Source organism: Helicoverpa armigera, chromosome 10 (genome assembly GCF_030705265.1).
Source record: "Helicoverpa armigera isolate CAAS_96S chromosome 10, ASM3070526v1, whole genome shotgun sequence".
Taxonomy (NCBI): domain Eukaryota; kingdom Metazoa; phylum Arthropoda; class Insecta; order Lepidoptera; family Noctuidae; genus Helicoverpa; species Helicoverpa armigera.
This window is the reverse complement of record NC_087129.1, coordinates 7,297,676-7,310,608: the sequence shown is the minus strand read 5'-3', so window position 1 is coordinate 7,310,608 and position 12,933 is coordinate 7,297,676. Positions and strand designations below refer to the sequence as shown.

The 12,933-nt window shown below is 35.2% G+C and overlaps 2 protein-coding genes across 2 annotated transcripts in view; both read left to right on the top strand.

The window, feature by feature from the left end:
* Positions 1 to 9,917, top strand: part of LOC110372311 (uncharacterized) — a 28,697-nt gene extending 18,780 nt beyond the window's left edge. Inside the window, 5 exon segments of the mRNA XM_021328927.3 lie at positions 410 to 896; positions 1,330 to 1,524; positions 7,997 to 8,110; positions 8,533 to 9,054; positions 9,561 to 9,917. Of these exon segments, the coding sequence (XP_021184602.3) occupies positions 410 to 896; positions 1,330 to 1,524; positions 7,997 to 8,110; positions 8,533 to 9,054; positions 9,561 to 9,578 (1,336 nt within the window). The 3' untranslated portion in view covers positions 9,579 to 9,917.
* A 571-nt stretch (positions 9,918 to 10,488) lies between these two features.
* On the top strand, positions 10,489 to 12,727 carry LOC110372343 (uncharacterized). The gene is made up of 4 exons (XM_021328970.3): positions 10,489 to 10,747; positions 11,173 to 11,411; positions 11,778 to 11,939; positions 12,007 to 12,727. The coding sequence occupies exons 1-4, from the start codon at positions 10,618 to 10,620 to the stop codon at positions 12,217 to 12,219; spliced, it is 744 nt and encodes a 247-aa protein (XP_021184645.2). The 5' UTR covers positions 10,489 to 10,617; the 3' UTR covers positions 12,220 to 12,727.
* The last annotated feature ends 206 nt before the right edge of the window (positions 12,728 to 12,933 follow it).

Sequence of the window (12,933 nt, the reverse complement as noted above, 5' to 3'; positions counted from 1 at the left end):
CCAGCTTTTTCCAATTTGCTGCAGATAAAGAGGTCGTGGCTCAGTCATGCAAAGCCGCGGATCAATTGATTATTAGGTCAAGCTAAGCTTTGGACCGTCGGTTTGTGTATGGATGACCATCTTGTCATAACAAGTTCTTCCGTCTTTCGGAAGGCACAATAAATTGATGGATCCCGGCTGTCGTGTGAAGATCTGTGGCAGTCTGCTTTGACTCAGCCAGTTTGGATTTACGGTTAGTCAGAAGCCAGAAATTCCGACCAGTCTTACCCAAGGGTATATCGTATGTTAACTGGATTGAGAAGGTACTACTCAGCTGCATACAGTTCGATTGGAAGCCTACTTCAACGTAGTTGGGAAGCATTATGATGATAAAAGTGATACAATCTAATGCAACTTTATTTTGTTCCAGATTAACGATGAACCGACTGAAAAGAAGAACATGGGATAGCTTAGATTTCGATTGGAAGAACGATGACATACATAACTTTGATGCGCCCTCTGACATAGAACCCGATTATGACTGTCCTAGTATTCCGAATAATCCTCATTCATACGAAAATAAAAGTAATTTGCGATCCAAAAATAAGAAAGAATACGTCACTAGCCCATCGAATAGAACTATAATCAATTTAACCGAAGACGGTGCTACAATACAATGTAGTTACGACAATCAGTCCCCTAGAAAAAATGCATTCACTGCAAATCATACAAATCGAGACAACGATAAAAAAACCATAGTAGTGGAAGTGCATCATACTAGTACGACGACGTGCGGAAAAAATGCATGCAGCTATCCACCACCTTTAAAAAACGATTGTAATTCAGATTCTGTGAGTTTGTCTAGTTCAGCTACGTTATCAAGTGCCATCGCCGAGGAAATACAACGACGTATGATGGTAAGTATGCAGGGTGATATCATTATGATAAAATGGCGAACGTGCGCGTTAAACATGTCATCTCTTTTACTTTCTCTTCCGTGAATAACAGATAACACTGAAACTGAAAATTGAGATAATGTCAGAAATTATTTTGATTAGATTTGCGTTACCTTACATCAAATCTAAAGCTAGCCTTGAAATAACAAAAGTAAATTAAGTATTAGTAGCAACATTTTATTCATAAAATGAATTTAATGTGAATAAAAAATGTAGCACAATGCAAAAGAAAACACTTCCTGAACCGCAATGAATAAGCATTTTTTATTATCGAATCGAATGAATTAATTTTAGTATCAGTTTAAGTTTAACATAATTCAAAGATCTTTTGATGCCTAATTTAATTTATTTTTGTTGTATGTACATACGTTTTTATGACATTACCTATCTCCAGAACAAGAAAAAAACAAATCCTGATTGTAACGCTCCTCCACCTCCTGCTAAGAAGCCACCACCACCAAAGCCTGCAGACGACAAGAAGAAGCAGCACGATGCCTTAATGGATGAATTCAAAAAAGTCCACAGAAAAATGTTTGCAAGTATAGAAAACAATGAAAAAAACACACAAAACAACGAAGATGAATCATTGGTGAGTACATATTTAATTTATTAAGAGGCGGAAGATCCGTATATTAATGCAACAATTCGCTTATCGCACATGATGAAATCATAATTAATTAAACATTTGTTAATCTGATTTGCTAACTTAATGTAAAGTTCTAAGAATTTAATTATTTTTACGTTTTGATAACTATCATATTTTGTCGATTGGACATATTTTCTAATCAATATTAGATAGATGGGACGTATCATATTTTCGTTGTTTTCTTGTTAATCGTTCCTCTGCACGCTAGGCTGCTAACCTAACATCTAACATTCTTATATTTGGGTTATTTTTTATATGTAGGTAATAAACAGAAGGTCTCCACGACCAAAGAAAAATAAAAACACTATCGTCAGTCAGTCGCTATTAGGAATTTCCATGAATATTTTTGGAATCCCCCGTTCCAAATCTTTCCTTGGTTCAGACTTCCAATATCCTTAATGATTACTATACTCGTACCTATTAATAAACTTTTTATATGTGTAAACTACTGATATAATGATTCGCGTTCCTTTTTAAAATTTCTGATTGTACAACTTTCTAAGGAATAGATACTACGAGTCTATGAATACAAAAACAAACATTTATATGAATCATACAACATAACTCAAATTCTTAATAACTATCAAGAAATATATAATGATTTTGATAGGCTGTCATCAAAAAGGTGAGTAGCGAATTTCTTGAATCCCATTTCTTTAGGTAAGGGTTCACAAAAATACTCAATACTTTCTTAGGTATCCAACTTTTCTTAAAGTATTAACTAGCCAGTGTATGAAACCGGGAAAGGTGTACCGCATAACTCTTTACGAAGAATATTTGCAATATGTAGTTAATCCGTATATTCTACGTAAAGAGTTGAAGGGAAATATGAAAGCCATAAAATATAACACCTGTTTTGCAAGATTCCTCTTAAATTCTTAAGAGTGAGGTTAGTAAAAAATTACTAAAATATTTAAGTATGTAATACATAAATTTATTCTTTCCTGTTATAGAGCTTACTACAGCAGACGACCCATGCATGCATGGAAAAAGGGTTGAAAGTTGTACCTACTTTTATTTTATAATCATTAGTTTTGTCCCGGACTTTTGGAATTTCCTGCAGAAGCAAGAGGCAAAAAAATCATTTTTATTATATTACGATTAATTAACGCATACTTTACTTTGTTTCGGTAAAAAGTTCTCACTAGCCACGCAATTTATTCTTTGTATAAAGTTATCTAGCTTATGTAACATAAATTTTCGAGACAATTGGCTTACGAAATTAATTGGGTCACTTCGGCACGAATCATTTGTTACTACGTGATTACATAAACTTTAAATAGTTATTGGAGCGTTCAATTTTTTATAAAGTGCACAATATATTATGTACTCTTTATATCTCCATACAAAACACATGACAGCATCCAGTGATCAGTTAATTTGTGTCCAAAATATTCAGTTGTCAACTACATACCTAATTATTTTGAGAGGATACACTAGTGCCTAAGGCGTCGTCCTAATTGGCAGCGATCGCGCGATGGCGCGATGCGTTTTTCATCTAAGGCGTTGTCCTAATTGGCAGCGATCGCGCGATGGCGATCGCGCGATGGCTTTTTTCATCTCACTTGCGAGGTTCCGAGGTTCAAATAGGACACTCTGATGAAATCTGTATGTTTGAACTCATCGCATGACGAGAACGCATCGTGTCATCGTGCGATCGCTGTCAATTGGGACGACGTCTTAGATGAAAATCGCATCGCGCCATCGCGCGATCGCTGCCAATTAGGACAACGCCTAAGACGTCGTCCCAATTGACAGCGATCGCACGATGACACGATGCGTTCTCGTCATGCGATGAGTTCAAACATACAGATTTCATCAGAGTGTCCTGTTTGAACCTCGGAACCTCGCAAGTGAGATCGTGAGATAAAAAACGCATCGCGCCATCGCGCGATCGCTGCCAATTAGGACGACGCCTAATGCAAAAGGTCGTGGCGGCCTATTGGGTATAAAACCAACCAACTATGACTGTATGGGTTCGATTCCAGGTAGGTATATCATGGACACCAATTACTGTGTTTCGGAGGGCAAGTTAAACTAACGTTAGGGGTAGTCAGAAGCCAGCTAGTCTGACAATCAGTCTTATCATGTGGTATTGGATTGGCCAGGTAACTGGGTTTAATCCCAACATAGTTGAGGAAAGGCTCGGGAGATGATGACACTAGTACCTAGGTGCCTAATGCATTTGTATCGATCATTTCCTCCAGTCAGCCCCAATATTGGATTATTTTTATATGTTTTTTGCTCTATATTTGTTACCGCTATTCAATTAAATACTTGATAATAATGTGAAGAAATAGTTAAGTAGATAGGTGGATGTCTTAAAGCTAGTCTTAGTCACATTACATTTCGATCTTGATAACACGACAATAGCTTTTGTTGTAAGACTCGGGTGATCTGGAGATATTTCGTGCTTATCTAATTACACGGACAATAGTTAGGTGCAGCTGTGATGAAAATCATCATGGTTTTATAGACTTTCTTATAAAAGGTGTATTGTTGACCAAATACCCATCCGCTTGCACGCGATGGACATGGGTATTATGATCGAAATCAATAATTGTCCGTGTTCCATCGTCAAATCGAAAATCGACTTGGTAGTTACTACGTTAATCCAATCACCGAACAAGCCAAGGTCTACGTAACAAAACAAAAATGTTAATAACAGCAAAATATTCAAATTAGTCTCGGTTCTACGGCCATCGTTTACTTCGATGATTTGGTCTAATGATCGCGTCTCAGAACAAGGTACAAATGATTACTGCACTTAGAAACTAGACAAACAGCTTGCATTGCTGCTGGTTGATAAGGTGTTTTTTATGGTAAAAGTATCCATAGGTAGGTATTGTCGGAGGCGTCCGAGACGGCTCGGCCGCTGTTTCGCTGGATTCGGTTTTGCACTGATAACGGCAGTGAGTAAGCGGTCGGCGAGGGCACACGCCATCGCTGTCCGTGTGATTGCTGCTCGGTCGCACAGTCTCGCTGCACTCCGCCGCCGCACCACACATCCGCGATCACAACTCGCGATTCATTTTCCTTGACGCGCTCTATAACCATTATTTTCGTGATTTTCACGCTATATTCGAATACTAATTATAATACCAGTAAAATGAATTCCTGTGTTATTGTACAGTGAACATTTGAAATAAGTGTGATGTGGTGATTTTTTTTGTTATTTAAATTGTTTTTGCATAAGCGACTACGGAGAAAATGAAGAACGTCAGTAAATCGAAACCCTTGGTCATTATACAGTGCTATGAAGTAAGTTGAGTGTGGATAATGTTTTAATATTATTAGAGCGAAACAAAATAAGTAACTACATCTATAGGTACCTACCTATCTACAAATTTGAACCTTCTTTAACGAGTTATAATATATTAATAATGTTTTTTCACAATAATGATGATTTCTTGAATTGCCATAAAATATTGCATTTTTGTAGTGTTCACATTTTTTCTCGATTTTCCTTAGCCGCGCTCTATGACGTCACGGCTCTCAAAATATCAACAGTCGCAAAAAAGTGTTCACAGAGCAAAACATAGGTAGGTTGATATGAAATATCGAGATTGCCATAGTGACGATTACGGTTACATGTTTTTAGGAGTTATCTCTCTCCGAATTGACTGATTGCTAAGTATCGATAACGAGTTTTGATTGCTGATGATATTATCTCGTTCCCAAACATCTATGTATTGGATAGTGTTGTTTGATATCGTAAAACCTTAAAATACTTTATATTGTTTACTTTTTCAACATTGCGCATTTTCTTTTGATGGGTGCAGAAGGATGCTTATATTTCAGTACCTTTACCTTCTTACCTATGTAGGTACTACATTCATTCATCCTTTTTAGTACAGTACCTAGGTATATATCAGAAATAATCAGAATATCTTAAATGTTATAACAGAATGTTAACTAATTACCTAGGAATCTTTACTAACTATTCTCAACTAAGTAGGTAATTACCTGATCAATAAATCGATAACAAATTGTTTGAAATGAACAAATGAACCATCCATATTTCTTGGTAAAGCTGATTAGACTAATTCATAACCCGAGAGGTATAATATAGAACTACTTATACACAGGTATACCTTCATTATTATGTTCAGAGGATGCACTTAAATTAAAAACTAACGAGAAGGCCACTAGACGCGCAGTCAAAACATAAGATCTGTATAACATGCATGCTTGTACATTGCTAGGTATTTCCATAACATTATGGGCAATTATCCTCACAGTTATCATTAGATGATCTCATCGTGTATGCACGGATGAGGCTTAGGTGCAGTACTTATAATCAAACGATTTACTATCAAATATTACATGAGCATATTATTGTTATTATGCGAATAACAGCAATAAATATTACATCTGAAGATAATTTATTTACAGGTGATATAATTTGCTACTGTTTATGTACAATCATTGCTTTCCCACGTGACTGATTATTCTGTGTTACCTTAACTCATTTTTATTTGTTTTCATCTCTTTATGCAACTATTTTGATTACCGCCATTACCGGTACCTGTTAAAATACCATTTTGCCGTGGGACTTACTGTAGTTAGGTATTTTGGTTATTTTTCAAAGTAAATTAACATGAAGTAGGTAAAAGTAAATCCGCAAAATTTCATTTCCCTAATTAAACAACGGAAATTAATGCAGTGTTTTTATACTTAAAACATATTAATCTTAGTCGAGAAATAGTTAGACAGGCATTCCGAGGCTATTCTTAAGGCTAATAAATATTCTGACAGTATGTATTTACATATAATATCACGAGAGGGTAAGGTACTTACATCAGATTTTTTTGCCGTTAGTCTATGTTGTCCGAATCCCATTAAATACGCAAGGTATCTGAGAAAAAAATGGTATGATGACTGTGTTAAATCTTGTAGCACCAAGTATGAAGCAGCTTCATGTCTAAGTGTTAAAAGGATTTAGTTCAACTGTAATTGTGAAATAGAGAACAAGAAATAATATTATCAATCCTTATCGGAAAATATGACAGCTTAATGCTTGTGATTAACACCACTTATAGGTACATTAAGGGAGTGCCTCATACATGAATCATTATTAGTGTTTAATTAAACTAATATTATTGTATCGGTATCAATGGCCTAACAACCTTCACTCTTGGCGAAGCACGTTATCGTTCGCGTGATTACGTGTATCCTTCAGTAGGTACAGATTATGTCTACCTGGCATCGACGCCACTTGGGGTTCGGCCAGGTAACACTTGGCTAATGCGACGACGTAAATAAGTCATTCATCTTTTCCGAACTCGGCATTTTCCGGATTGTAATACATATTTACTTGGCGCAACTATCCAAAAATAATACCGACTTATTCATTATCTATTTATTTCATAGCATAACAAAATGTATTCTGTCCTCCTCGTTAATCCTGTGAAGACAATGTGTAAATATGTGAACTAATTAATACCTTATCGTTATTAATATGTCCCTAACTAAATGTTATTACTAATTAAAAGCGGCATTTTAATTTCTCGGATATTAAATCACAGAAGAAAAATGAAAACTAGTACTTAATGAACTACATAGGTGTAACATGTTCATACGTATCTATCTAGGTATATACCTACAACACGGGCCTTCGTTTTTGTTCACGTAGGTACATACGTAGATGAACACATTTTTTTTTGTGTTAGCCTCTAGTTAAGCATTACCTACTTCCTTTAGTTAATGATGTGTTTTGTCAAAGGTCAATGTCGATGCCAATGAGATTACATACATACCTAATATTTGTTTTACATTTTCCTATTTTTCTCAAAACATAATATTAAAGTTAATAAAGTAGGTGGTCGGCCTAACTGTTAGATTTCATTATTACGGATCCCATAAATTCTTGAGAATTCGTAATGTAAGTAGATAATATCTTGAATCCACCTATAAAATATAGAAACCCTTATTTACCCACTACTTTTGCTCCTTTTATCTCGGTCGATACGGAAATTTTTAAATAAGACCTCTTGTTCATTTGGTCGTAACTAATTATTACACTTTTGCCCTTATCTCTAGGGTTCACAATGCAAAACATTGATTCTAATGCTGTAGGAAAATATCACTAAACTAAGTATGTAGGTACCTGTGTATTAATAAAACTGGACATTCTAATGAAAAAATATGGATTATGTTACTACTTTCTTCAATGCTTATTTAAAAAATAACTCATTCAATAAGAATGATATCATGCAAGTTCATAATAGGGATACCTTATTCTTTATGGAATGAATAATGAATAGAGAAAATATTTCCTTTTATTTCTGTATTCCATGGAAAAAACAGTCCCATTCAAGTCATTGTTTCGAGTACCCTCCCACTTACAGAAGTAAATGCAAATGCGATGCTATGTAGGTAAACAAACTAACATAAACATTATTCTTTCCCGCAGGACCGTCAGCAAACATTACCTCTGAGGAAGGCCGATCAACCGGCAGAAATAACAAACGGTAACCACGAGCCACCGAAGAGGGAAGCCACGGATAATCCCCCTCCTCCACCACCAGTAAGTAAACTTTTTAGAATAAAATCTAACATTGAAAAGCAAAATAAAATTTCCTCTAAGTTCATCGGTCCAGAAGTCCGAAATAAACATACCTGCATCCACCAGACTATCGCTTATAGATCGATGCGACAAAAAGATTTTTTCTCGGTCTTTCAAGTCAAGTTTAAATAGTTTTTTTTTTAGCTTAATAGTCGGTCAAATTACGGAAAACCTCCTCCTAAATCTGACAAACCATTGTTGAAAACGTGAGATAATCGCGTACAAACGAAGTTCTGAGTTAAATGTTACATACATGCAAATCAAACTCAGAACTTCTTGAAGTCGGTTAATATGGTCATCGGATAGCGACACGATATTATTGATCATAGTTTTTGATAACTATTACTGAAAAGTTCTTATACAGAGCCTTTCTTTGCTTTCAGATGCCGTCAATGAATGGACACCAAAACGGAACTCACAAAATAATCGAAAACAAGGATAAACCAGTTCCAAAACCAATTACAGCAGAACTTCTCACCAATTCAAATTTTAGGAAAAATAACAACCTTACAAGAACACCAACGCCTGATTATAGTAAGAAAACTGAACCAGCTCCACAAATTAAAAGTATTAAAGACGAAAAGGCTGATATGGAGTCACTAGAATCTTATAAGTTAAAAAATCCTTCGAATGTACTACCAAAGCCACCATCGAATTATTTTGTTAAAGCTCCGAACGGTACGGCAACAATGAAGAAGCATTCACGCCCTGTGTCGGTAACTATTGGTGAATACGCGTACGGAGGTGCGAGCAGACGGGAACCAACGAAGCTCGATTTCCTCAATGGAGATAAAACCGATGGTGTTCATAAAGCCGATGAAGAAGTTTCTATATCTAATAGACTACAATCAGAACTGGCTTTGACGTTATCTAGATCGAATTTACGTAAGAAGACTGAAGCTCTGGTAAGTAAAACTCGGATCTTTAATTCTAATGTTACCTACATGCCAACTAGGTAATTTAGACAAAAAATACAGAAATACCTAACCTATTAAGAAAATGGCGCCTCAGCAGTATAATTACGAAAATTTATTTCAGGATCATGGGAATGTTACTAGAAGTTTGAATGTTAATGAAGATAGTGATGCTTCTGTAGATAAAATTTTCCACGCTAGATATGGACACAATCTTTTACCGTTACCACCCTGTATTACGATACCAAAAGTCTCCGTATCAAAAATAAAGTCATGAAGTTTCGAGTCACACAGTGAGACTGTTTAGATAAATAAATAAGTTACAGTTAAAATAAAGCACACTATAATTCAATCGTCTTTTTGTATGGTATTGGCATGGTCACGAGTTTAACTAACATTATTTTTTTTGAGGTGATGGGTGTTTTCGAACCTTTACGTTCCATGTTTTGTATGTTTTTTTTTACTTTTTACCCGAATAATGAATATTTTCTTTTCAGGCGGACGCCAGCCGATAAGTAATGAAAACGAATTTTAATATAATTTAGGTAATATACTAGTTACTCCTCTATTTTAGACAATTAGTGAAACGTAGAACATTTGGTTAGAATTTAATTAGTCAACCAAAGTTAGTTAAGTATTTAATTTATGTATTAAAAGGACTTAAAAGTATAGCATAGTGCCACTTTTGAAATTAGAGACTTAAGTGTGTAATTTTAGCTAGTGTGAAAAAAATTACGATTTTGTTGGTAATTAATATTAATAGTCCTGAAACCATGTTTAATTATTATTGGTTAATAATGTATATCTGTGGAATACCTAAGTCATACATATTACATGCTGGTTTAGAATAAAAATGGTCGTTTTATTTTTTACTAATAGACATGCAGCAGGAGCCCATTAGGCTATGAATTTTTGTTGACGTGTCACTACTTTAACAATGGGTGACAATACTTTTTTCACGCTCTTCTGTTTTACTCAACTGCAAGTTATAAGCTAAAATGGTCTAAAACATGATAGTTAAGTTTTTAAAAGGCTTAATTTTCTGAAAATCGTGTTCAACGAGGTGGGCCACATCCCATCAGTGTCCCATTAGGAAGCTATAGCTTGACATCACTAACATAGATGACTGATTGGAAAACATGTTACAAATCATCGGGTATCAAAGATTGTCGTAGTAAGAAGGAATTTTAGTAAAGGACAATTTCTAAAAATGTATGGACCAGTGGCATAGCATGGGGGGAGGGGTTGTCTTTGTTTAATTATTGAGGCATCCAATTCCGCAAAAAATCGCGATCATCCGTCATGTTTGTTACCGTGTTGGTTACCTCATGAACATTACGAAAGTTGCCAAGGAGGTTGAAACACAATAATAAAATCATTGAATAAATAAAATAATGAACCAGTTATTAAACGCACATGGCCCGATGTCATTCTTATTGTCAATAACAGTCAATAATATAAAAATGCTGACTTGGTGGTTTTATTTAATGCAATTTTTGGATCATTTCAAATCTACAATGTTTCATAACTGGTCTTAAGTGTTGTAGCATTGCCATGCTTTTTGGCACTATCAAAAAATTATTATCTAGTGAATATCAAGAATTTGATGATACAATTTTGATTGAAAGCCCATTTAAAGAAACAACGCGAGATGGCAGGCACATGTTGCGATTTGTGCAGCTAGGTACGAGTATGTTTATTTAATAACTTTACCAAATAAACGACAACCTACATGGTTGCATTGTACATATGTGAGAGAGTCTGAATCAAAATCCCGTGTAGGAACTGTCGGATTCGTTTTGTACAGACCTACATCCCGAGATAAACCTACCTACTCGGCGACTGGCACGGAGACACGAGAGATACTTCACAGATTATAGTACTTTTGTATCATTTAAACAAAATTTTCCTGGTCGGAACAATTTGCTAATTTAAATATTATTTGGCATGAGGTAGGTACCAACTTCATCCAATAAACTGATAATGATAACTTTTTTTAGAACAATCTCGGTAGTCTCACTTTAATCCGTAATTTTCACAAGATTTTATATAGAAAAGAATGGCTATAAGTAATAACCTACTTACAACTTTCTATAAAATTATTTAAAGGTTTGAGCTCAAGAGCTTTTATAGTTGCTTCTGAACATGATATAACTGGGAAAAATACTACAACAAGTGAAGGTACTCCACTATGTCGGGAATCTAGCGTTATAGAAATACTTTCATTGTACCCCTGGGAATCAATAAAATTGTCTGTTTTCAAAAGAACCAAAAAGCAGACACTTAAGGCTTCATTCATCAATAAAGGTATAAGATATTTTGAACTGCGAGACATACCAAAAAAGAAGGTAAATACATTTTTAAACGTATTATACATATGCATACCTACCTACCTGCAATAATTGTAAACATAGGTACTTTTTTTTGTTTAATAACACAACAGCGTGATAAGCATATAAGGTCTAGATTTCAGAATCTGCAACTATTTATATATCTATTTGTACACACAAACGTGTGCATAATTTTCACTTCTCGCGCAAACGGCTGAAAGGATTTTGGTGAAACGTGGCAGTACTGTAGCAGAATAATATTATTGACTAAGTTTTTTTTTATTCTGGTGCAGTATATAGGTATAGTCACCCTGGACACGGATAAAACTGCGGGCCCAAGTTTTTATTTAATATTTATGTTAAGATCGAAATTTGAATTCCCAGATATTTTGGACTCTATGGTGCAGTAATATAAAAGAAGTAAATAGTTCGAAGAGAAAATGGCCCTTTTCAGTATCGCCCCATGCAAAGGCCAATTATAGTAAAAAAACAGAAGGTCGAGTTGCTGAATGCATAGAATTACGTTTCATAAAACATGGTGAAAAGGTAACGCGTTTTTGAATATTTAGGCCCAGGATCTTTTACGACTTGATGACTACCGATATTTTTTCAGCAGAAACATTCTAAATGGAAAGACAAATACTTATATTTAGGATCCCAAAGGGAAGCTGAAGACAAAGTTCGACCTGTACCAATACCCGGTCTAGGGCGCGCTGAAGAGATAAAACTGTTATACCTGAAACCGCGATATTTTGGATGTTGGGAGCAATCCGAACACTGGGTACAATGTGGCAACAGCTCATTAGATATAATCAGTCAAAATTAATGGCGTAGCAACAAGTTTTACTATGGAGCCGAGTAGGTATATTTAGGCCTATTTTCACCGACAACATAAACGTCAGATTGTCGTAAAACAATCGTTTACTTTGAAAATTGAACAAAGTCAAAGTCAAAAGCTCTTTATTCGTTAAAACTCGTTGTCAACATCTGTTTAAAGAAAACTGACGTTCGTGTTGTCGATAACTTGAGCCTTACTTTCTCTCGTCGATGATTTTTTATTATTATTGTAGATTAGATACTTAAGTCATCCATCACAATAAAATGTGGTATATCCGTCGAGTTTGATTCTGCTAATTACTTTTTAAAGGTCCTCGTATTTTTTTATTTTACGACTAGCTGTTTTCGGCCGCGGTTTCACCCGCGTCCCTTCCGGTACCCGAATATAGCTCAAACTTCTTCCAGTCTGGTACCCGAATATAGCTCGTGTGCACCAGGGATAATGTTGCTTCACGAAAGTGAAATAATTTTTCTCTTTATAATATTATCATCATCATCATCATCATCATCTCAGCCATAGGACGTCCACTGCTGAACATAGGCCTCCCCCTTTGATCTCCACTCCCTCTTATAATATTAGTGTAGAAAAAATTACTATCTTTCTTCCTACTAATAATATAAATGTGAAAGTTTGTGAGAATGTATGGATGTATCTTTGTTATTCTTTCACGCAAAAACTGCTAGGGCATTTTATTTGAAACTT